The 25,072-nt window shown below is 47.9% G+C and overlaps 2 protein-coding genes and 1 long non-coding RNA gene across 3 annotated transcripts; 2 read left to right on the top strand and 1 right to left on the bottom strand.

Moving 5' to 3' along the window:
- Positions 1-4,542: 4,542 nt before the first annotated feature.
- On the top strand, positions 4,543-10,512 carry SDE2 (SDE2 telomere maintenance homolog). The gene is made up of 7 exons (XM_040060436.2): positions 4,543-4,686; positions 5,502-5,619; positions 6,178-6,289; positions 6,830-6,999; positions 7,685-7,796; positions 8,390-8,786; positions 10,223-10,512. The coding sequence occupies exons 1-7, from the start codon at positions 4,561-4,563 to the stop codon at positions 10,439-10,441; spliced, it is 1,254 nt and encodes a 417-aa protein (XP_039916370.1). The 5' UTR covers positions 4,543-4,560; the 3' UTR covers positions 10,442-10,512.
- Positions 10,513-15,150: 4,638 nt separating this feature from the next.
- LOC120750472 (uncharacterized) lies at positions 15,151-20,361 on the top strand. The gene is made up of 3 exons (XR_005700006.1): positions 15,151-15,344; positions 15,872-16,099; positions 17,760-20,361. It is a non-coding gene; the product is annotated as an uncharacterized LOC120750472 (long non-coding RNA).
- Positions 17,145-20,945, bottom strand: LOC120750471 (left-right determination factor 1). Its single transcript, XM_040059225.1, has 4 exons — positions 20,681-20,945; positions 19,555-19,789; positions 18,559-18,798; positions 17,145-18,227 (listed from the first exon to the last, which is right to left on the bottom strand). The coding sequence occupies exons 1-4, from the start codon at positions 20,943-20,945 to the stop codon at positions 17,888-17,890; spliced, it is 1,080 nt and encodes a 359-aa protein (XP_039915159.1). The 3' UTR covers positions 17,145-17,887.
- Positions 20,946-25,072: the final 4,127 nt, after the last annotated feature.

Here is a 25,072-nt window from a genome sequence, read left to right on the forward strand (position 1 = left end):
TTTTCATCCTGTCCTTATCCTCCATATAAAAATAATATGAAAGCATGCAACACATGTAACTGCAAATACATTATGTGGAGTTTACCCTTCAGGATACCATTAAAATGTAAAAGAAAATACATCCAGATGATCCACTTCCATATATTTATGACAGTACATGACTGACTGCCTAGCAGACAAAATCCCCCACTCTTAAAGGAAGTCTTTTCAAATTTTGGAAGTGACCTCAGCAGACAAAATTCACCTTTGTTAATATCTCTGCACACTTAGAATATTTTGAAAGGAACATACGCATCTGTTTCATACTTCCAGTGAAGTCTTCCATCCTTTCTCTTACTTGTGTCTACGAGCATTTTCAGAAGTGAGAAACACCGAATTCTTATCGGAACAACTCTTGACCCATCCTTGCTAGTCTGGGCCCCTCGTGAACAACTGCTTTTGTGTTCTTCACTCCCACAAGCATCTTTCAGGTGCAGGTTAGAAGACAAGGGCCGGCGAGTACCTTACTCTTTCCTCATTATGGTCTTGATTAATGTGATCCTGGTCTTGACAGACCGTTAAAAAACACTGGAAGGAATTGATACCGCCATTAAAATGGAACACACTGGAGGAAACAATGAGGGTTAATGAACGAACAAGTGAGTGAATAGCAGTGTCCTGACAGTAACACATCTGATGGTTCCAGATGGACTGAAAAATCTGTGTTCCATGTCAAATCAAGTAATAGATTTGAAACAGATCACAGCCTGGTCTCCCACACTGCAGGTCACAGAACCCCACCCCATCTCAGGCATCACACACATGGATATCAGGATGAAATATAAAAAGGATAGGTGGTATCATCTCCTAAATTATGTCAGGATAGCATGAAGTTTTAAATTCTAGGCTTGACCCTTTGACTGATTTGATAAGGTAGACTAACCAGTTTGCCTGAGTGTCACCATTGAAATACTCAGAGTACTTACTTATCCCACAAGGATACTGTCAGGTTTAATTAATTATGTCTGTGAAATCCTTTCTAAATGAAAAGTGGCAAGCATGATTTATTAACTAAGTCTAAAGCACCGCTGCAGAATCAGAGAGTGTTCATTGTTTTACCAAGAGAATAACACTTCTCATAAAATACATTTCAAATGGGAAATTATAATAACAGCCCTTTTGACTTATTTAGACTTTTCTGTGAGGAGCAAGGCAATAGACTTTTGATGAGTTCTAGGAATAGAAGCATAATCAAGAACAAGAGACACAGGAACACTCGCCCACTGACATGAACCAGCTAAATGGCATTGCATAAATCCTGAGAGCGGGGTCTGCTGTAGGGCTGAGCTGAGAGAAAACCACTCCTCTGCTTGTCAAATGCTGCTTGCTTGTAGTCTGTGTGCAAGGATCTGGGCAAGTCTGATAGAGACAATCACCCAAGCACAGACCCCAGCACTGGACAGACAACAGCATTAGTAGCCCAAAACCACGTGTAAGGTGGTGATGGAGGATCTGCCAAAGAGCCTGATCTGTGTCAGCATGACCCCACTGCTGTCAGCTCCCCTGCTCACAGGCTATCACAGCTCTATCACAGGCTATCTGCTCTCTTGTGGGCAGAATCTGGGTGTCAGAGTTAGGAATGACAGGTTGCTGTCAGCGATGGACTTCTCTCAGGATGCACTGGGGCCTCTTTTCAGGTCCACTTTTCACTGAGATGATGCAATACCCCAGAGATAAAAGAGCAGACTGAAACATTCAGAAAAGACACGGATCAAACAACCTGTGGATTACACTGCTTCAGAGCATCCACAGGGCAGCTCTGTGGCCCAACTCTTTCCTGGACAACTCCACCTATTTGGCCTGTACTGGCAAGCTCCACACCCTCCATGCCAAGAACAGGAGTTTCAGAGGAGGAAATGATTCATGCCCTCAGAATGCAAGTGAAATCCCACAGATCGAAGAAAATACTTATTCATCTGCATATGTACACACGCACACCTCACGTTCACCAATTACATTTCAATCAGGTACCACAAATGAATAAAAATACCCCAGATCTAGTGGAATTTAACATCATATCTGTGGCATGAAACAAGCTGTATGTGTGGCATGATGGCAAGCCACGTGAGTTAAAATACAATGTCAACTGAATTTGGGCTTGATTCAGCAAAAAATAACCACAGCTTTTGCAGGCTACATACACATAGGGTTTGAGTGGCTCCACTGTGTCAATGTGACACATAATTCAGAAATATCAACTTGTAGCAAATAAAGATAGTAAGGGATTGTCTGGATTGGGTCGGAATCCTTTAAAAAATATTTTAGCTCAAATTTTAGCATAAGAAATGGTGGGTGATGTTTGATTTGTGAGTTGGCCGAGACAAACCCATCGGGAGATCCCCTTAATTAAGTTATTACTAATTTGTTTACATTTTGAAGTCTCCACTTCAAGTCATCTCTCTGCCTCTTTGTTCCCCAGCTTCCTCCTCCTTCATCACATCAGCTTAAGACAGCCAGGTGTGAGAGCCACTTATCCATGCTGGCACAGGCCTGGCCAGGCAGCACGGCTCTTCAGCAGGCTGAAAGGGTGGGACAGCCACGTCACCAAACTTTCGGGAACAGCCAAGCAGCTCAGACACAACCCCCATCTTTCTAAAACAGCACCGTGCTCAAGAGCTGAATTAATTTGCAGGCTCCAGCACAGGAGCCTATCTTGCCTGCTAACAGGGATTTTCAGGGTGCCAGGTGCCACCCTGGCAGGGAAGCCCCCACCTCGTGGTGGGCAGATGACACCGTGAGTCCTTGCCCATGCTGCCATTAAACAAAAAGGCACTGCAGGTAACATTGTTATTTGGAGATAAAGTGACAGGTGTATCACACTGCAGGGCTCAGGACAGTCCAACCACATCTTTGCTAGTGTTTGAAACAATTCCCACCAGAGATATCTGGGAGCAACCTGTCTTCAAATATCCTCTATCTGGATGGTTATATTGAAGACATGGAAGAGAAACCACCAAAGAATGCAGTGGTTACACTGCCTGGATGTCCACCATACCTCTGTACACATACTTTCCTGGACAGGTAGAAGTGTGATTTTTTAAATATATATATATGTATGTATATATGTATATGTGTGTGTGTGTGTGTGTGTGTGTGTGTATATATATATATATATTTTATTTTTTTCCCCCCCCCCTAACCAATTCTTCAGTCTCCTTCTTACAGGTAGTTGCCACATGTTATGAAGAGCTGACTGTGGACTCCTACTCCAGATCAACTTTCACTGATTTAAATACATTTTATGTGACTATGTTATTAAATCATAGAATCATGGAAAGGCTTGAGTTGGAAGGGACCTTAAAGATCATCTTGTTCTGAGCCCCTGCCATGGGCAGGGACACCGTCCACTAGAGCAGGTTGCTCAAAGCCCCATCCAGCCTGGCCTTGAACACTTCCAGGGATGGGGCATCCACAGCTTCCCTGGGCAACCAGCGCCTCACCACCCTCAGTGTAAAGAACTCCTTCCTAACATCTAATCTAAATCTCTGTTCTGTTAGTTTAAAACCATTCCCCCTTGTCCTATCACTATTTGTCTCTGCTTCTTTTCTATAAGCCTCTTTTAAGTACTTGAAGGCTGCAACAAGGTGTCCCCGGAGCCGGCTCTTCTCTAGGCTGAACTACCCCAGTCTGTCCTCATAGCTGAGGTGCTCCAGCTCCACCGAGCTTCTTCCTGGCCCTCCTCTGGATGTGCTCCAACAGGCTGCCTTTCTTGTGCTGGGGACGAGCCGGGCACAGCCCTCCAGGTGGGGTGTCACAGGGGAAAGGGGACGGACGAAACTCCTCCCTTGACCTGCCAGCTGTCCTTCCTCTGACGCAGCCCAGGATGTGTTTGGGTTTCTGGACGGGAAGCACGCACTGCTGGCTCCTGTCCAGCCTTCCGCCCACAAGAACCCCCAATCCTTCTCCGCAGGGCAGCTCCCGATGAATTTATCTCCCAGTCTGTCCTCATGTCTGGGACCGCCCCGACCCAGGCGCATCGCTCCCAGACACCGGAGTTCTGGGCCTGTTCCCATCCCTATGCAAAACCGCGTGTGGGAGTAAACAAGGAGAAGGGTTCACAGGGACGGATCCCGTCGCCTTGCAAATCCTCGTGAAATTCGCACGGCGTTTGGCCGGACAATGCAGGGCTGCCCATCTCCGCTGCATTTCCACAGCTGCGGTGTTCGGCGGTGCCTTCGCGGCGCCTTCCTTCCCTGAGGGGGCACGAGCGCTCCCTTTCCCGCGCTCCTGCTGCCGCTCCCGCCGCCGCCGCCAGGGGGAGACACGGCGCGCGTTCCCCGCTGCTCCGGCCTTGACGGGCTCTGGAAAAGCTGCACAGCCTGGCGGGACTGCACTAATTCCGTGAACTGGAACGGCAGGGCTCCCTAGATTCGCCTTTAACCATTTACATAAGGACCCCCAAAAGATAAAGCGACATAAAAACGGGCCGAGCGGCGCTGAGCACGGCCGGGCGGGGCTGAGGGGGCGCTGCCCGATCGCTCCGCCCGCTTCCGCGTCACGTGACCGCGCGGGGCCGTGGCGATGGCGGCGCTGGGGCCGGAGCCGCTGTGGGTGCGGGACCCGCTGGGGCCGCGGGCCCGGCCGCTGCCGCTGCCCCCCGGGGGCCGCTCCGTGCTCTGCCTCCGCCGCGACCGCGCCCGGGAGCTGGTGAGTGCCGGGGGAGCGGGGGGCCGGAGGCGGGGGTGGGGCCCTCCGGCCTCGGGAGGCGCTGCGCTTCCGGTGTCGGCGGCGCTGCGCGGGCCGCCCGCGGGCCGGCGGTGGCGATGTCCACCTGTGCGCCTTGCTTGTCGTTGCTGTCGCTTAGCTGAGCAGGGGGGTCTGCTGTGAGAGAGCCCTGTAGTCTCTTATCTACAGTATATAGATGTGTGTGTTTATATACATACGCATTGTGGTGGGTTGACCCTGGCAAAACTCCAGGCGCTCTCTCCCTCCTCTCCTCAGCTGAACGGGGGAGAGAAAATGTTACAAAAGGGGTCAAAGGTCGAGTTAAGGGCGGGGAGGTCTGTCAGCAGTCACCATCATGGGCAAAACAGACTTGACTTGGGGAAATGAACTTAATTTATTACCAGCCAAAATCAGGGTTGCATTATGAGAGGTAAAATAAATCTTAAAAACGCCTTGCCTCCTCCACTCCCTCTTTCCCAGGTTCTATCTTCCCACCAGCGGCACTGGAGGACAGGGAATGAGGGTTGTGGTCAGTTCATCACAGGTTGTTTCTGAATTTTTCCCATAGTATAGCTTTTTGCCGTTCATGTTTACAAGCTGATTTAGACTGTGTTCAATCCTTTGGTAACCAGGAATTAAAACAAGCACCGCTAGAGAATGTTCATGCTTTTCAGACTGTCTGATTTTTTTGCCTCCCTTCTGGAAGGAAGGAAACATGAGTGCTTAATGATTTTCTTTGTGAGAATATTTCATTTTTTCTGGCTTAATGATCTGACTCAATTTTGCTGCTTTTTTAGAATATCCCAGAAGAAGGCTTGTATGTGAAGTGTAATGGGCGACTGGCCAATGATGAAGATGAGTTGCAGAGTGGGGTCATTTATAGCCTGGAGCCGAGGCTTTGTGGTGGAAAAGGAGGTTTGTTGTTTAATCTGCTTGTTAGTGATTAGATTCTTAGGTTAAAAAGACTTCTGCAGTGTTGTAGTCCATACTGATAGCAGGAGTCCTCAGATATTGGCAGTTCTCTTGTTGTGTGTGTGACTGATACAAAGTCTCTGAGCTAAAACCAAAGTGTTTGTGCAAAGCTGAGGATTCACCAGGGAAGCTGCAGTCCAGATCTTCCTCGCATCCCTTTTCAGCTTACCTGTATTAGCAGAAGTCTCTAACATGTACCAGAGTGACTTCAGAGTTGAAATTGTTTCAACAAGGACTTGTCATCTTAGGCTCCCAAGTTTCATTCAATGGTCACTTAGGACAAATATTTCAGGTACAAATATTCTGTGATTTGAGTGTATTATGTGACCTAATTGACTTTATCTTTTCTTATTGAAAAAATAAAAAAAATAAAAACCAAAACCATATAAATGCCAAGATCTCAGTGGCCAAAGAACTAAAGAATTCAACCTAAGCTGGACTCCTTCTGTTGACAAGATGTTCTTGTTTAGCTAATTCCTGATGACTTTTTTTCTCTGGAAGGCTTTGGGTCGATGCTGCGAGCCCTTGGTGCTCAGATTGAGAAGACAACAAACAGAGAGGCTTGTCGAGATCTCAGTGGAAGGAGACTGCGGGATGTCAATCACGAGAAAGCGTAAGGCATTTTGTCAGAAGCTGAAATTATAAAATAACCTGATCCTGTAGCTCACTGTTAACAAAAGAGGTCAACTGACAGCCTGTTGTAGCAATGAAATGGTATTTTGAATACTAAAAAGAGCAAAAGTGAAATCTTAAGTGTGGGTGGACTGGAAGCCAACCGGGCTTTCCTGACTGTAATTCTATTATTGCAAAAATAGATGTGATTTTACTGCAACCTGAGGCTGAGGGACTGTTCTGCACTTCTTGGATTCCACATGTGGAATTCTCACAGTTCTCTCTAAAGCTGCAAGATCGCAAGTCTTGTGGTTGTGTGAACTTAACTGCTCTTTCTGGGTTTCAAAATAAACCCTGCTCTGTTCCCTGCAGCAGAATCTCTGTCCGTCTCCTCAGTAATTCTGCTGGGTCCTGTTGTCTTTTCCCTTGCCTCCCATCCTGGCGGGTGGTGGAAGCATTCTGTAACTGCAGAGCCAGGAGCTGCCGTCACACCAGGCACTGCACTGCCAGGCACTGATTCTGGTGGTTGTGTCGTGTGCAGGATGGCTGAGTGGGTGAAGAAGCAGGCGGAGCGGGAGGCGGAGAAGGAGCAGCGGCGCCTGGAGAGGCTGCAGCGGAAGCTGGCGGAGCCGCGGCACGCCTTCACCGACCCCGAGTACGAGCGGCAGTACCGCGAGATGGCCGAGCGCCAGGAGGAGTCCCTGCGCATCGGTACTGCCCCCGGCCTCCTCTGTCCTCGGGGCGCACAGCGCACTGAAAGCCTCTCTAGCCTCACTCCAGTAGGAAAATTTAAAAATGAATTGGCTTCTTTCAGTTGAATGGCATCTTAAATTTCAGTGAATTTTGCTTGATTTAATTTTTGCCCTTTGTCTGCAGTGTCTGTTGAATTCCATTGAACTGCGTGACACGATACAAGTGATGCTTCACCTTGCTTTGCTAGGTCACCTTGTAGTAAGAGCCAGATTCTCTGAAGGTGGTGTTGCTAGTTTTAGCTGTAAGAATTATAGTGAAACTATAACGGGGTTGTACATAAAAATTAGACATTGGATCCCACTGCAGAATACCTTGTTTCACTTCCTGGTCTTTGCAGTTACTTTATTTATCCCTGTATTGTTCTCTTGCTGTCAGCTAGATAGTGAAACTTGAGGCTGAATGGGATGAAGAACGTGATAGTTCAGTTCAGGAATCCAATTTTAATTGACTCTGTGCCTCAGTAAATCCATGTAGGAAAGATTTTGCTGCTACTGAATTTATGTTCAAGCTTTGAGTCTATATCACCGATGGTGATTCTCTCCCATTAGTGTTTTAAATTGCATCTGAAGTGAAAGGATAAGTAGAATTTACAACATGTCTGAGTCGTGTACTGATGAAGTCCACTTTCAAATTTGTTTTGAAGGGTTGCAGGTTATCGCCAGCAAAGCAGTGTCGTCAGAAAGTGGCAAGAGTCGGAAGCGTCCGGGTGAGCCTGGAAAGAGTGAAACAAAATCTGAAAAAAGAAAATGTCCTTGGTAAGGGTTATACCTTGTTTTTTATACTCCAGTCTTAAGCCTTAAAAAGGATGAAAAGTTAGTTACATACAAGTAAGCAGAGTCTAATCTGAGATGTAGACTGAAATAGAAATAAGAAAACTCAACTAATAGAATCAAAGGACTGAAAGTAAACATTTCTGCATTCCTATAGTTCTGTCCCAGATGGAGTGGACAAACTTAATTTGCAAGAATAGACGCTTTTTTCCTCCACTCCTTCCAAGTGATTATATTCTACTACTTCCTATTGTCCTTCATAAACGAATTATATTTACAATGAACTTAAAAGTATTCTTTTTCTTCCCTGGCATCTTTCAGTTAATGTAACATGACAGAGAAGTCAAAGATTCCAGTCGTTTCTGTATTGGGAATGCTGTAATACCTGTTTGGGCATTTCTAGGTGCTTTTCAATATCGACAGCTCTTCCATTAGCTAAACTAACTGAAATAGCTGCTAGAATAGCTCCTCGTATCTCTCTGTTTTGGAAGAAGAAATGTGGCAATTAAAATAAATCATTTAAAAGAAAAGAAGTTAAGATAGATGTATGTTAATTTGTAACATATTCCCTGTGCCAGGCCAGGGTTGGATGAGGCCACAGGCTCAGGCTGTGAGGATGACAATAAGGATGCTTCCCCTTGTGCATCTGACAGAAGTTGTCCATCAGGCAGCAGTGCTAATGAAAGTGTTGGAAATTCAGATGAGTGTTCAAGCAGCTCTGTGGCTTCAGCAGAGGACAGTCCATCTACCAGTGCAGGTGAGAAACCACTGGAGCAGCCAGAAGGTCCTGGAAGAGATCTGCAGGGAGAGGTGTGCACAGATGGGCAGGCTGAAATTCTGTCTGAAGAAAACAGCAAAATGACAGAGCCCCCAAAGGAAATGGCCCAAGGAAAGAATGGAGTGACTCAAGCTCAGAAAGAAGAGCAAGAAAATGTTCCTGCTAAGGCACAGGAAACAAACCAGTCACAAAGCACAGTAAGTATGAGGCAGTACAAAATGTGGTGTGTTTTCAGGTGCTTTTAGAGCTGAAGAAGGGGGCGAGCTCCAGCAATGTAGCTTTTCCCACTGGATTGATGAAAGCCCAACTGATACTTGGCAGCAGAGGGTGCCAATACTTCTGCTTTATGGGTCCTTGCATAATATTACTGTTAAAGATTTGTTGGGGTAATGAATCTGGGCTTACTCTAGCAATAAAGCGAAATGTAAGTCTTTTTTTCAGGCTAGGGAGTTACTGGGATTTTCTGCCTTTTTTCACCTTGGGTGGAAGGTCTGCCACTGGCAACAACCAAACTCTGATGTGTGAAAGTTTGACAGTTCAGTGGGGAAAAGACACAGGATGTAATCTGATCAATTAGAACTTTGTCATCTACTATGCTATTAGAGCTGGCATGTTTTAAACAGGATGTTTACCATTCTGCACTGTTTACCTTTTGCTCAGTATTTGCTAGACTTTCTATTCCTAGAACAGGAAACTCCACCAATGCTGTGGCAGATTGTTATTGCAGGTGGAAATATTTCTGTAGTAGTCCTTGACGAATATTTTTTTTTTTTTTTAGAAGTAGGGTGAGAATAATGAGGCAACCAGTTGGGGTTTTGTCTGCTTACCAAGACAAAGGTTCTGATTCTTCTGGCAAGAATTGTTTTTGCTGAGTGATAAGGGGAATGCTCTCCTCCTCACTGCTGTTATTACTTGCTCTGAAGTCTCTTTGTACAGACTGTAAGGCCAGTATGTGCATTTAAATATTGAACAAAATGGGCTTAGATTTTGGTGTCTTTTATAGTGGGTTAGTAAATTCCAGCATTTGAATTGCCCTGTCTAGTCTATGGTTTTTGTGGACAAGGCCCTGGGATTGGACTAGACTCTCTGTAGGGGTCCATTTTGCGCTCAGTCATTTTGCAAATGCACCGATTTCCTTTGAAAAGGAAATTTTAATCTGTATTTTCTTTTAGTGGGAGGATGAGATGTGAACTTCACAACTTGTTTTTTGGGGTTAATCTTTTAAACAGAGATGCTTTTTAATCAATTTCTTCAATTACAGCATAACTGCATTAGAAATAACTTTTCATTCTCCTTCCTGCTCCTGCTGGAGATGTATTAGTTATATTCTGCATCTGGCTAAAAAGGAGCTGTCGGCTTTGCTGTGCCTCTGGAAGCCAAGGTTAAGCTACTGAACTGCTGGGCAAGATGGTGAACTTGTTTTTCATTCAGTTTTCCTGCGAGTGTTGAGCTTCCCTGGGGATTATCCTAGAATCTTCTGAGGTCTAAGGGACCCACAAGAGTGGAAGTCCAGCTCCTGGCCCTGCACAGGACAGCCCCAAGAATCACACCATGCGCCTGAGAGCATTGTCCAAATGCTGCTTGAACTCCTGTTTTTCTTTAATGTTTTTCTCAAATGGTTTTCTCTTTTCAGGAGGTAGAACCAATAGACCTGCTAGCGTTCAACTCTGCTGCTGAGCTGGAAGCCCTGGGTTTAGAGAAGCTGAAGATGGGATTGATGTCTTTGGGACTGAAATGTGGAGGCACTTTGAAGGAAAGAGCAGCAAGGCTTTTTTCAGTGAGGGGTCTGTCTAGAGACCAGATCAAGCCATCCCTATTTGCAAAGCCCCCTAAAGGGAAAACCTCTGGTTAGATTTGGGAATATTGACCTTTTTTGCATGTGTATTTGATGTCATTAAATAAAAGCTCTTGGTATCCTTTCAACTGAGTATCCCCAGCTTCTGAACTCACCTCCACAAGCTTTGTTAGCATCCCGAGGAGTAACGGAAAGGATGGACAGGTGGGAAGGTTCTCATCATAGACACGGTGCTTGCACACTGGGGATCTGTTCCACAGTGTATTGAGGGGAGAAGAGAAACACTGAGGCTCTGTAAATCACATCTCATGGAGGTTGTGACAGGACAAGTGGACTCTGTGTGGAAAGGAAATGAGTGTGTTCATTGGGTGTTTCATTAGGAAACTGGGATGCAGGGTGCTTGGGAGGTCACCTTTAGCATGTCGGAGTTTTGCTGGTGTAAATCCATTGGGTGGGGATGTTAGATGCTGGCAGTCCCTGCCTGGGTGGCAAGCCTTTGATGTCACCAGCTCTCTAAAAGGCAGGGACAGGGTGTAGGACAAGAGAGCCTTCAGCTCTTTGAGCACACTCAAGTTCCTCTCTAGTGTGGGAAGGGGAGTGTGGACAAAAGTGAATTGACCATGTTGAAGGTGTGTTCTGGCAACAACACCTTCCCAAGTTACTCCCCTCGCTGCAGTTGCTCTCTGGCTCCAGTTGCACTGATGCAGCCACTTCCAAGCCTACTCTGTGTGTCACCTACTTGCCTTTAGTGTTGTGGGTTCCTTGTTAAACCAGAGCAGTTCCCTGATGTGGCTCTAACAAATTTGTGCCAGCACAACAGAAGCAGGATTACATAAAAACACTGGTTGGTGAAGAAGGACTGGAATATTTTAAACCATCAGTAGCACCAAGCATTATTGACTAACTGCATCTTCAGTACTGCCAGAATTAAAAGAAATGCCCTACATCTGTCTTAGAGGGCAACAGCTGTACCTTGAACCAGCTCCATGCTTTGGCAAGTTTATTTGGGAATTTTTTAGGTGCTGGTGAGTTAAAAAAGAAAAAGCACTTGCTCTAGGGTCTTCCCACATCAAGGATTAGCCTAGAGCATTATTGTGTCTGGAGAGCCAGAGGGGTGCTCACTGGCAGTTCAGGATTTTCACATGCTCAAAGGGTATCCTTTTGAAAACAGCTGAATAACAACAGGGCTTGGACTGGTCCTTCAACAGAAGAGAAGTAGGTGAAGTGCTTGAATCTTTTTAAGAATCTGCACAAGAACACGAAAATAATATATATGTATACATACATATAGATGTGTGTGTGTGTAAACTGAACTAGTTGCAGTGTTTTATGGGCTATTTCTATAGGAGAGGATGGCCTCAGAACAGAGGCGATCTTTCTAGTCCAGGCCCAGAGCATAATACAGTTTGCAGCCTACGTCTGCTGTCTTTTCCTGAGTATTTATGTAGCTTTAGATTTCAAAGATGTTTCTGGCTGTAAATGCACCAAAACTGTGAATATCTTCCTAGAGAAAAGATTCATTCTTGCACAGAATTTCTTCCCCAAAAAGCAAGTGGTGCAACTTAGAGAAGTCACACTTCGGAAGTGTCATTTTAAATGCATTTATTTCAAACACCTAAGCACTGCCTCATGTTTTATTGGCATTTCTGAGTTACTGACTGAAAAAAGTAATGAGTGAAAACACTGGCACAAGCCTGAGGGAGGACTTTTCCTCACTTCATAGGGATCCGTCTCTTCCCTGGAAAGAAGGATAAGTGCATCTAATACGCAGAACAGCAGGGAACAGGACAGGTCAGAGAGGGAAGGAACTGTTGGAGGTTTAGAAATATCAGCACCAGCAGACACAACAGCTGCCGGCCTTCAGCCAAAAGGTTCCGTTCCATTGTTCTCACCGGCACGGTCCTAATGAAGGAGTTCCTGAGCAGCCGCTCCCGCGAGCACGCCTTTTGCTGGAGCGGGCTGCAATCGCTCCCTCGGGCTCGCCGAGCGCTGCAGCCCCTGCTCCGGCTGCTGTAGGTGGCACTGGGCTGACGCGGAGATGCGTCCGCTTCCAGCCAAAGCCGCGCCGCTCCGCGCAGGGCACCTGCCCCGGGTGCTGCTGAGGAGCAGGGACATCGGGTCACATTTACACCGTCCTGCCTGTTCCTGAAACTGTCACAATCTATCCCTATCATCCCCCCGCAATTCCTACCCAACAGTTTGTTGTCTGGAGCGTGGTGGCCTTTGAAAGGTTTGTTTGTAGCGATGCCTATTCCCGGGAAGGTGCTATTTTTAAATCCTAAAGCTTTCTCCAAGACCTTTAACTGGAAATGCTAATGCTTGCACCCCTGTCAGCAAATCCACCTCGGCTGGCTTGGCTTGGTTATAGCTGAGCAATTAGGGGTGGCTTTGCAGATTAACATGCCTAACGACACCTGAAGGGAGGGAGGTGACAACTCTGACCTCACCCAGCTGTAGAGGAGGGGCTGGACAGGCACCACTGCTCTCCAGCCCTGCTAGAGGCTGGGCGAGTCCAGGGTAGTTAGTCTGGGTTAGAGCCAGCAGCTGTGCATGCTTGGAAAGTGCCCCGGTGTCCTGAATGCACGAGCTGCCTGTCCTGCTCCTCCCTGCTGCCTTCGCTGGGTGCCTCTAACCAGGCACAGGGAATCAGGAATTTGCACGAAACTTGCAGGGCAGAAAAGAGCCAGGAGCTCTTGAAAGACCTGTCTGGGCTGTGTGGAAAGGAGTGTTTACAAGGAGCCAGCCAGCTTGTGAAACATCTGCTGCGAACATTATACATCTCAGTGAAAATATGAACGGGCTGCCCAGGGAGGCGATTGAATCACCATCCCTGGAGGTGCTTCAAAGCTGGGTAGATGTGGGCCATGGTTTAGTGGTGGGCTTGGCAGTGCTGGGTTAAGGGTTAGACTCGATCCTGGAGGTTTTTTCCAACCTAAACAAGTCTCTGAGGTCTGGTGGTTATAGATGGCACCTCATGGCCAGTGTGATGCTGTACCCAGCATCCAGTAATTACCTGGCACCTCCCAAGGGTGACAGGGCTACTGACCACTGGGCAGGAAGCTGGCAGTCACCTGGGAGGTAATGATTATGAACTGATTGCATTCACTTTCAGAAAACAGACTTTTCAAAGGGGATTACAGGCATCCCAGGCTTCCAAGGAGAAAGATTTGTCCTAAGGGAGAAAATCAGAAGTAAAAACGTAAACAGAAAAACCATAAATAAACTTTAGGAGAAGCTTAAAACTAAATTATTAAATAGCTGAAAAAAAAAAAATCCAAACAAACAAAAAACCCACCCTGATTTAACATTTATCAAATAAGAATACTGAGATCTGTGAATTGTTCACATGACTTTCCAGTGCCCGGCATCTCCAGATAATCTACTCTTTCCTGCCATGGTTAAAAATTCTTTCATGGCCATTCTGTACCTGTTGGCTTTACCACAGGAAACCGAGGCACCCCAGCATCTCCAGAGCACAGGCCAGAGGCAGCAGTCATGATGAGCTTTTTATTCTCTTTTATTCTGAAATGTGTTGATGTTCACGCTGCTCTCCTACACCTGCTCCAGGAGTGGACAGAGGAGCCCAAGTCCTCTAAAAACATCAAAGTCCTGCAGGATCTCTGTCATACCCCCTGCCACTCCCATCACTTCCCCACCCCTCCCCACCCCCGTTTTCCCTGGGCTCCCCTTTCCCAGACTCCAGCTGTTGCCAGCCAAAGCCAAAGGAGATCCTTGATTATCACCTTTGCTGGGATGTGGATTGGGCATCTGACTTTCCACTTACATAGGCAATTAGAAGGCTGCCCTGAAAGGCAAAGTGTCAGACACCCTTGGTAGGAGTCTGTGAAGTGCAAAAGGGAAAAAACAAGAGAGGGAGAGGAAATAAGCTCTCACCTGCTGGGAAAAGCTGCAACTTCTCGTGGATTTTGAAAGAAAATGGGACAGCAGCTTTCGTTTAAATGAAACCGTGGAGAGATCACACAGGGCAATGTAGTGCAGCTAGCAGCTGCATTTATTGTGGCTTGAAACTTTTGTACTCTCTCCTGGAACTGAGATAACGGGGAGGGATAATGGAGAGAGAAAGTGCTGCTGGCATGCCCAGGCCTCTCTCTTAAGGAAAGCTTTCCTATGATTGATAGGACCAGCTCCAGACCCCACGTCCAGCTCCATCAAGCACTGCAGGCCCTTGAAGGTCACCCTGTGAGCAGGGCCATGAGGGCCAGCCAGAGCTCCCACTCATGATAAGCTCATGCTTCTGATAAGATTCAGCTCGGGCGCTGCCACGCGAACGCTCACACAAGAACCTAGCCTGGAGTGTGGGACTAACAGGGCTGTTGAAGTCCTCCACGTGAAGAGGACACACCTCCTGCTCCTTGAGCAGCACTTGGGTGCTCTGTGCTTTCAGCAGTGCAGGAGGGTGCCTGACAGTTTAACGCTGGTTTTGCCTTAAAACGCCGTTGCATATTTCTAAAGTAGTTTCTGGTTATATGTGGTTCATTACGCCCCTGCACTGCTCTTCTTTTTTTATTTTATTACAGCACAGCATCAATGACAATGCTGAAGCACGCTGCTGCCAGGTCTGTGAGATGTTCTGCCTTTCCTCGGAGACTGGTGCTGCTCAGACGGAAAGGAGAACACAACAGCTTGGCAGCCTTTGTGTGCATTACAAGTTGTACCCATGCAAACAGCACACAGGAGGTGTCACAGCGAATGCAGCCCGGATTGAAGATGACAGGCTGGGAGATAATTACCTGTAGCACGGGCTGATGTCTGAAAAAGCCCCAGGTGTGGCAGTGTTTCATCCACAGCCTTCTGCCCAGGAGCTTGCAGTGTAGAAGTCTCTGGAGCCTTCTCCGCATCAGCCCAGCCTCCAAATCTGCAACATTTTCATTGCAAAGCCATCTGGAGTTTAGAGGAGTAGTGCCCAGTCTCCCCAAAAGTGGGCGGCTTCGATCCAAAGGTAAGCTCAAAACCAGCCCCAGCAGAGATGCCGTGACATCTGTGCAGCTGTCCTAGCAATAAATCCAATTGTCCATGCAGGCAGCGGGGCAGGCAGGGCTTTATAGCCCACAACTTTGCGCCCTGCGATACCCACGGTTCTCCCCAGGGTTACACCGGGTCTCCTTGGCCACTGCCTCCCCCTCCCCGCCCTCCAGGTGCCTCACACACGCACACAGACCCACCGCTCGCTTGTGAGCGCCTCCCGTCCACAGGACACCCGAGCGAAGGCAGCCAGGTGCAAAGCGGGGGCCGCCGGACACAGCGCAGGATCCCGGGGCGGGGAGGAGCCTGGTCCGCCGCGCTGCTCCTGCCATGCTCTGCTCCCCATTTCCCACAACAGCCCGCCCCGAGCTGCACTGCACGGAATTTCTCCTGGGAGGCAGGATGAATGATGTCTGAAGTCCAAATGCTGGAGGCTGGAGGGCAGGCAGGGTTAATGCTCTTTATTCTCAGGCAGCAACAAGCTCAAACGCTTTCTTTCCCCAGGCTGAGTGTGAAGTTAGACCATCGACTTTATTCTTGGTAGTGATAGCTGAGCTCCTGGCCTCAGGCTATGGCCTGTCCCGAGCTGGGTGGAGAGGACCTGGGGCTGAATGCCGATGCCATTAAGATAGATACTGCATAGCCGTGAGAAGGGAACGGCCAGAGATCGTTCTGGCTCATCCCCTTCTGACTCCAGCCACCGATGGTGCTGTGTCCCAGCGCTGGTGAATGGTGAGTCTGGGCTTTTGCCTTTTTTCCCTCCCCTTAAAGCTCCTTTGCCACAGGTGTTCACACAAGTGAGAGGTGCCAGCCTACCCGTGAGGTGATGGCAGAGATGCCTGGGTGATCCCAGGCCTGGGGTCCTGCAGAGCAGCAGGAACAGTCCCATCTTCCTGATGGGTGACACACAGCCACTGCAGAGTCAAGCAGGTCCCTCTTTTCCCCTGGTCCATGGTCACCCTGTCTAGCCAGACAAACACATTTCAGAGGCCTTGCACAGGCAGCAGGTTCAAACAGAGCCTCAGAGACCACGTCTCACCATCCAACAGAGAAGGTCAGCAGCAAATTCTTCACCCCCAGAGCCGCTGCCGTCTCAGTGGGTTATGAACCGAGGAGAGGAGTCTGACTCGATGGTGGAAATCACTAGCATGGGTGACACCCTGTCCAGCAGCTCACAACAGTTCAGCAAGGGTTTAAACCACATGATCACAGCGTTTCTCCAGGGTATGTGTTGGTCAGATGTCCAGCAGGAAGGGTCAGAGTTAAAACGCTTCCCCTGGGCAGGAAGGCCATGGGAGGCAGCTCGTCCCTTCCTGCACCACAGCTCCAGCTGAGCCCTGCAGGTTCTGTCACCGCTGCGGCCCACGAGGAGAGCACCTCCTCCTGCTGGCAGATAAGTTTCTAGGTTTTCTTTTTAAGAAAGTGTTGGCTTAAACCCCGCAGCAGCTCAGGATGAATCGCTGGCAGTGTTGGCTCTGCTCTGCCTGCTGATTCAGCCCAGCCCCTGGGGGAGCAGATAAGCTTCACTAGGAGTAGGTGGGGTCCCACAGGTAGCTGAGGAGAATTATTACTTTATGTTTATAGGAGCCGGCACAGAAATATGTCAGATCCTTTCCCCTCCACTTTTAGATCTAAGAATAAATATAAGCAAACGCATGGTGACTTTAATACTTGTATTTTATTGTTTCCTTGATTTTGAAAGCACACACAACTTGAAGAGTATCCCTAAATTGAAATAACTGTAATACAGAATTGGAAAAACAAACTGTTACTCATGTAAGCAGACCTAAGTCCTAATATTCCTGTTGATTCCGGGACTCTAAATTCTGCCTAAAACTGTGTTCAGCCCGTGGTGCAGGGGCCAAAAATATAAGCCTTTGAGTTTCAGATAATATTTTATGTACATGTAAATATGTACATGCAATATATATGCACATAAATATGTTCCTTTGAGCTCTAGGCAATATTTTATGTACATATATATATGTATGTAATCAATATGTAGCTATCCAGTATGTAGACAATGCACACATTTATTCATACACTCTGTACATGTGTGTGCACGTGTGTATGTGTACAGATTATATACATGTAAGTGCTTCTGCTCTCCAGCTCACCAAAAACACAGCTTGCACAGACAAGGACCAAACCCAGCAGCCTAAAAATGAAAAGCTGAACCCACGCATTTGTTCTTCACCTGGTGATGGGCACTCTTCTTTTTGCTGTTTGCAATACTCCAGGGTGGGGCTGAAATAAATTCAGTGAAATTCAGCTGGCATCAAGGGGGCCCCGAGAGGCACTAAGCTCCTTAGGTACCCCTCACGTACGGGAAATGCTCGCTCCTCTGAGCCCCTCTACACGGGCAGCGTCTCTAAGTGCGCTCTCTCTGCAGGGCAGCAGGGCTCCGGAGCTGCTGACCCCTGCAGCAGGAACCCCCCAGGACCTTCATCACCGGCCCCGGGGCTGGGGGCCGGGGCGGCTCTCGCAGGGCCGCGGGGAACGGATGTCACCCCGGGCCAGTCACACCAGCGCCACGCCGTCCGTGACGCAGCTGCACCTCTCCACGATCATGTTGGGGAACTCGGCCGCCTCGATCTCGGTGCTGTTGCCCCTCTTGACGAGGTAGATGATGGGCAGCGGGGAGCTCCCGGCCACGGCGCAGGAGCGCTGCCCGGAGCCGAGGCGGCGCAGGGCGCGGGGCGGCTGCGGGCAGCTCCCGGAGCAGCGGAACGCCTGGAACCCCGCCGGCTCCAGGATCCAGTGCTGCGCCCAGGGCAGCTCGCGGAAGCTGATGTAGTGCTTCTGCCGGCAGCAGGTGGATTTCCCCATCACCGCCTCCTCCCTGCAGTCCCCAGGGCTCCTGGACGCCGAGGGAGAAACAGGAATGAGCGCTGTAACTGGAAACTGGGAAGCGGGAGAAATCATCCCTGCTGCTAATAGCACGGCTGGGCTGTGAGACCCGAAACCTGGGCCGTGCCCAGGGTTTGTTTGAGTATTCGGACAACAGATATGGGAAGAGGAGAGGTGAGATTCAGCAGTAGCTTTCTAACTACTCCATTCACAGCTGGTCAGCACTTGTGAGGGTAAGAGCTGCCTGCCCCGGGTTTGCCCACCCTGGGTTTGCACGCCTCCACAAAAATTCGGGGACAGCTTTACACCAGAGACAGTACAGATTTAGGTTTCATACGTACCCATAGTCATCCAAGTTGAGGGTGTAAAGCACCAGCTCGGGCTTGCCTAGGGCTTTATCCTTGGGGTCCTGCGAGGTGAAGCTCACGGCTTTGGCCATTTCCGAGGCGTAGGTGCCCATCCTTTCCCCCTCGATCCACACCTCCAGGAACATCGGCTCCTCCCTCTTGTTCCTCAGCCAGTAATGCACGGCCTGGGTCACATCAAAGCTCTTCCAGCCCGACTCACGAATAGGAACCAGCCTGCAGGACAAGGGTTGGCATTAGAAAAGCCCATCAGATAAACCCCGGGCTCAAAGTTATTGCAACAGGGTAATTTACTTCCTGTAGATTGTCACATGCCCTGATTACACGATCATTTTTGCTCTGGGCGAGCACCCACAGCACTTAATTGCTACCTCAGAACAAAGGATGCAGATCTAACAGACACTGAAGGGACAGAAAAAACCCTCTCTATGTGCTCATACAAATAAATTAGGTGGTGCAGGATTATGTGCAGCCTCAGTACTGGTGACAACCTGGCAAACACAAGACTCCCACCTGTTCCTGTCTGAGCTGCATTAGGGCCATAAGTGTCTAGGCCAGTCCAGTTCTGCCTTCAGGGGTTGCAAAACTTCCACTGAGCTCACCATTACAAAATCAGAGGTTTTTTGCATAATTTACTTGTTAAAACCAGCTAATGAAATGGCCAGTGGAAAGAATATCTGCAGCCACTAACCCATTTGAGTTAGTGACAGAGAATTGGGCCAGGTGGGGGATTTTAGAGGGGAAGACATAGCAGTACACGGCATCATTTCATAGATTATTTCGAAGAATCACCATATATTGCAATCTTAGCATAATATCTGCTCTTATAAGCTCATTCTGTGTTTAGAGGCCATATAACCTGGTTGTACAGATGTAAACCCCATCAGACTGAGCTGAGGCACAACCACATGATACCCAAATGCACCCCAGAGGGCCCAAACCCTGTAACTCCAGCAGAGGCCCCTTTCTTACCTGGAATCTATCAGGGAGGTCCTGTTGGTACCGTCGTGCTGCCGCTGCACCCAGTACACGCTGACTCTGGCGTTGGAGACGGGCCTGTGAGACTGCTTGGCAGGAAGGTTTGCTCTGTCCAGAGGCTTTTTGAAGAGTTTCAGTTCAGCCATTGTGACTTCGCTGTTTTTAGGTATTCTGCCCTCCATGTCAAACATCAGCTTCTGGCGTGTGGTTGTGTCGGAGTACAGGACTTCTCCCGTCATGCCTGACGCAGTTGAGGACAAAAAAAGTTGGCCTGTCACTGCCATCCTACTGAGCAAAGCCACCATATTTCATGCACAATTATCACAACACACTCCTCCCATGCTCCCAGCCCTTGTGGCAGAGACAGGCACTAAATACACCTTTTCTAATGCATACTTGAATCAATGCCTTGCAAATGCCCTAATTATTCTCCTATCTGAGTCTCTGCAGCCTGGGAAAACTAAAACTCCGACATAATATGACCTCAAATTGAGCAGACCTCAAAAGATGTGCACCTCTGTGCCGGTGCTGGGCATGAAAGCAGGCAACTGCACCACTTGGAATGAAAAAGTATTTTCATTTGCTGCCCAGGGTGCTGTATATGTCATTTGAAAGCACAATAAGCTCTAAGTGCCCTTGTGCAGTCACTGTTGTACCTGTATGGCTATTTTCCTCCTTGATCATTTTTCCTGTAAAAAACAAGCCTGAGCAAAAAAGAGATGAGAGAGAGTGAAACATCCCCCAAGAGGTGTGATTTCTATTAGAGGACTTGCTGTAGATTTCCCCCAAAACCTACATGGCCAGCACTTTTTTTTTCCCCCCTCCCCACCTGCCCAGACTGTTCCCAGGGTACCAAGGCTCCTATGAAGCTCAGCAGCGTCCTGTCCTTTGGAAGGACTGCGGGAGCCCCTCTCCAGGTACAAAGAGTGCGGGTTAATCTTTGCGGTGCTGTTGCACGCAGCTCCTCTGCCCAGCTGAGCTTTGGAGCCAAACCCGACCCTCATTCCCCTTTCCCCTCGGGGCTTTCCTCTGCCCATCCTGCGGCCGGCCGGGAGAGCCCTGGCGGATTCCGGTGGCGGCAGCAGGGTGCTTGGGATGCTCCCAGCAGCAGAAACATTACCTGTGTGTCCCGGGATCCCCCTGAGGATGCCAGCCAGGCTCGGCAGAGCTCGGCGCTTCACCCTCTGGCGCTTCAGCATGGACATGTACTTGTTCTTGACGTGGTCCGGGATAACCAGATCCACCAAGTCTCTCTTATGAAGTTTAGGGACCTCGGACAGCCCCAGCTGCTTCAGCACCGCCTCCTTGAACCCTTCCTGGGTAAACGCTTGGACCGTGAGGACGAGGCAGAGCACGCAGAGCGTCCGGGCACACTTCAGGTCCATCCTCCTCCGTCAGCAAAGCAGCTCCCTGCCTGGCAGAGATAGATGAAGGGGGGATCTCCCTGGGGCTGCGCTCGGCAGAGGTGTGCTGGCAGGCTGCCCGAGCTGAATGGAGGTCCCCGGTGCTGGGGTTTTATAGCCAGCCTCGTCCCACTGGCACAACAAATTTCACAAGTGGGGATGAAGCAAAGGACTTAAAAGGATCACTCCCCTGTTGGTAGACACATGCCAGTTTAACACCTTCATCCACTGCAAAGTTAATACAAGAAGTTTTAGGGGGCTCCTAGATTCCTTCACGGGGAAGAAATTTCAATTTTTTCTTAATTCCCTGTAAATATTTGCACAGAAGCTCCCTGAGCAATCAGGGTCCCCTCTTTAGCCTTGCTAGGGAGGAAGCACAATTGCAGAATACACTGCTTTATGTACTATACCATATGATTCTTAAAGGCAGCATCAATCTTTACTGCAGAGAACTTGCTACCTAAACCAGCCAATACCAATCAGGAGAAGCTTGAGCTGGATGTTCATTTTTAGGACAAGCATTGAAAAATCATTTAAATCTTTGTGGGGGGTGTTAGGTTCCACTTTGATCTCTGAATATTTGTGTCAAGTGTATGAATCAGGGCAGTCAATCACAGCAGTTGGATGATTTATGGTCTTTTATGCTGCTTCTGAATTCACAGAAGGTGGAAAATGTACAGGTGTGACATTTTAGAAAAACATCCCATCACTCTTTATGGATTCCTGCGGGTTTCATAATACTCATGCTTAGAAGAAGAAGAAGATGTAAAGGCAGATCACCTCTCAGTGAACACGAGAAACCACTGCACTATTCCCCAGCACGGATGAAGGATACCAGTATTTTGAATGGCCACAATAGAGCACCGGCTCTGGAGAGTGAAGCAGATCTGAAGGTTGGGGTGAGGAGGCTGGATGTTTACCTTGTAACATTTAAACTGGAAACTTATGCCCTTTTCTTCCCTGGCCTTTGCTGGCATAAGATGTGGAAATCTATTTTTGGCACCAATCCCAGGAGAATTGAATTGAAGAAATAAAATGTGATTGTTAAAAGCATGAAGGAGCATGGCACTTGGGGCAGATTTTCATCCTCTCCAGCAGCCACATACCTGAGCCTACATACAAATGTCTTCAGCATCAAAGGCCCTTTGGATTTTAAATGCCTCTGTAAATGATTTAAATTGGTCCAGTTTCACCCAATGCCCAGGCTGAATGGTGTGCCCTGAGGACAGTCTGGCTGGAGGATGCGATGTAATGAACTTGTACAAAATCACCCCGTTGTGGCTCATCCCTCATTAAAACAAGTGTCAGCGCAGGGAGGCAGCCTGTTTTGTACTCAGGGGAAGGCAATAAAGCCGTCTGAAAGAGCCCCACTCAACACTTCAGTTACTGCTCACTTTGTCTTTACAACCTTTCAAGAAACTTGTCTTCTTAAACATGATAAAGCCTCTGTTGGATATCAAAAGGGCACCTTATTTAGCTAAATTGAGTTTTAAGAGGAAAATGGAACAGACTACAAAGTAACAGCCTGTGTATGGCCCAAGGCAGTGCATTCTTTAATCCTGCACTTTGTGCAGCATCTTTCTCCGGAGATGAATTTTAGACATGCATTTGTATATCAATTCAAAATACATCCACTCCCAAGACACAAACAGCAGTGACAAATATCCATTTCATTTGTTGGCTTCAAGTTCAGCTTATGTCAAATACTCCCGCACTTGTGAATAAGAGGGAAGGTTTTATTCTGAAACCTTTGTGACCCTTCAGCCCTTCAGGAAAGCTCCATACACCCAGCTCTTCCCTCAGGACGGTCTCTCCAAATGGCACATTACCGATTCCCAAAGGCCGAGGCAAAAGAACTGGTAGCACAGTGAGCTGTGTCAGAGGCTTGGAAGCCACCTGAACCATGTTCAGATGGATGACAAAGTTCTCTGCAGATGGGCTAAGTGTTGGCCAGCTCAGTTCCAGCAGGGAATTTGCTAGGTTTATATGGTCACCTGGATAAAACTGCAGCCCATGGATTTGTAATGGTCTCTCTCTTATGTCAGAAGACACGATCCCAGAATTATTTATGCATCCGATTTGCTCCAGATAGTGGTCCTACTCTGCAGTGAGTGTTCTTCAAAAGACCATGACAACATGAAATGAAAGTGTCTGATTGCTCCAGCAGCACCCAGCTTTCCTGTATCCGGATGTGATTTCTCCTGGGGCTGGTGCCAAATCCACCAGGACTCTCCACTGTCCAATGTGTATTGGAAAGTGATTTATGAGCTTCACACCCAAAATAAAATTATTGACCAAACACACTTGAAGCTCAGCTAAGAAGAAAACAGAGGATGTGTATTGCAGGCTTTTCACAGGAGAGTGATTATCTGGTCCAATTGGAGGATTTGCCATTCCCCCTTTGTCGTGCAAACAAGAAAAAGTCAGGAATTTTATAATAGCTCTTTCGGTGTAATGTGTATTAGAACCTGCTTGGCACTTTTGAAATGTCAAACAGAGGATTCAAAGAGGCTGCAAGGGGTGAAGTATGAGCAACTCCCAGTTTTAATAAAAGCCAGTACTTAGTGGAGAGGGAATCTCTATATTTAAGCTCTTAATTTTGTTACAAGCACTTCTGTAAGATGTTTGCCAGGCACATCTGTGCAATGATTTATGGTAAATAAGTCCAATGGGACCAAAGAGAAAGGCTTACTCTAATTATGTAGCTATTATCCTGGGAAACAAGAATGTTTGTAATGTATTTGCAGAATTAAGGGTCTGAATATTAAACTTTTGAAGATTTCAATTGCCATGGACATAACCCTTTTTGTATTACAGCTGGGCCCATGTTAAAACAGTCCTTGCTTGAGTGATGCAAAAGGCAAAAATTTCTGTGTGCTCCAAGAGGTGCCCATGTTTGTGCAACACATTTGTCTTATGGAGTTGGGAGCACAATTCTGTGTAGATTTTGGTCTGCTGAATTTAGGAGTGTAGAAGTAAAAATAGGAGTGGTTGAGCCTGCATAAATATTCCAAGTTAAAAAATAATTCAATTACAGTTCTGTTTCACATTCTTTTTTCAGCCTCAAGCACCCCAAGTTTTACACAGCTAACAGAACTCTGCAGGTCCCATTTAGAGGCTTCAAAATTGGAAGTAAACTGCAGGCGATGCATGAGGACATGCCCCTCTCACACCACCTCACCTATGCACCCACCAGCTATTCAACAGTGCTCCAAACTGAATAATCCCACAAGCAAACCCAGGCTATACACCTCAAAGTGGGATTTCACAGAAATCTTTAGCTTCTTTCTTGGCTGTCATGGCCTATGCTGGTGGTGGGGCCTCTATTCCTCTGCAGGAAAGCAGGTTGAGACACAGAGTGTGGAGCTCACCATACCCTGCTCAAAGCCCCGTTCAGCCTGGTCTTGAACACTTCTAGGGATGGGGCACCCACAGCTTCTCTTTGGTGGACCTGTTCCAGCACCTCACCATCCTCTCAGTTAAGGATTTCCTCTTAGAATCTAAACTTTTCTGTCACTTTGAAGCCATTCCCCCTTGTCCTGTCACTACATACCTTTGTAAAGCGTCCCTCTCCAGCTCCCCTGTAAGCCCCCTTTAGGTACTGGAAGGTGCTCTAAGGAGTCTCCAGAGCCTTTCCCTTCTCTAGGCTGAATGGCCCCATCTCTCTCAGCCTTCATAGGAGAGCATGAATAGCTTGCTCAGTGTACAAAGACAGAACAGAAGCACCCAGGACTTCTGTGGCCCAGGACAGCTCCCTGGAGGTTGCTCCCCATGGCCTCAGCTTGCTCTGCAAGTATCTGGCATGGAAAAGTTTCTAAAAGGTAAGGCCTGATAACACAAGATATCTGGGTGTTTCCCTGGGCTAGACTGAAAACAGCAGAGCCACTCAATGCAGTTGTGTTGATCTTTTTGCTGGTTGTGATTTGTTGCAAATTTTGGTCTTGTTAATTTTTGTGCCAAAAGGCTTTGTGATCAATCAGGTATCGCCTGACTTACCTGCCTGCCATGCATTCCCTTCCACTTTCAGTGGTATGAAGTCATAAAACAGACTTTAGATCTGTGTTGTGAGCTCTGGCTAACTTGACTCTGGGAAATGGAATTTCATGTCC

This window comes from Hirundo rustica, chromosome 3 (genome assembly GCF_015227805.2).
Source record: "Hirundo rustica isolate bHirRus1 chromosome 3, bHirRus1.pri.v3, whole genome shotgun sequence".
Classification (NCBI taxonomy): Eukaryota; Metazoa; Chordata; class Aves; order Passeriformes; family Hirundinidae; genus Hirundo; species Hirundo rustica.

Coding starts and splice junctions, on each gene's coding strand:
- SDE2 (XM_040060436.2), top strand. CDS start 4,561: ATGGCGGCGCTGGGGCCGGAGCCGCTGTGGGTGCGGGACCCGCTGGGG. Junction 4,687..5,501: donor GCGACCGCGCCCGGGAGCTG/GTGAGTGCCGGG, acceptor CTGCTTTTTTAG/AATATCCCAGAAGAAGGCTT. Junction 8,787..10,222: donor CAAACCAGTCACAAAGCACA/GTAAGTATGAGG, acceptor TTCTCTTTTCAG/GAGGTAGAACCAATAGACCT.
- LOC120750471 (XM_040059225.1), bottom strand. CDS start 20,945: ATGGACCTGAAGTGTGCCCGGACGCTCTGCGTGCTCTGCCTCGTCCTC. Junction 19,790..20,680: donor GGGGATCCCGGGACACACAG/GTAATGTTTCTG, acceptor GCATGACGGGAG/AAGTCCTGTACTCCGACACA. Junction 18,228..18,558: donor CTCAACTTGGATGACTATGG/GTACGTATGAAA, acceptor CTCGGCGTCCAG/GAGCCCTGGGGACTGCAGGG.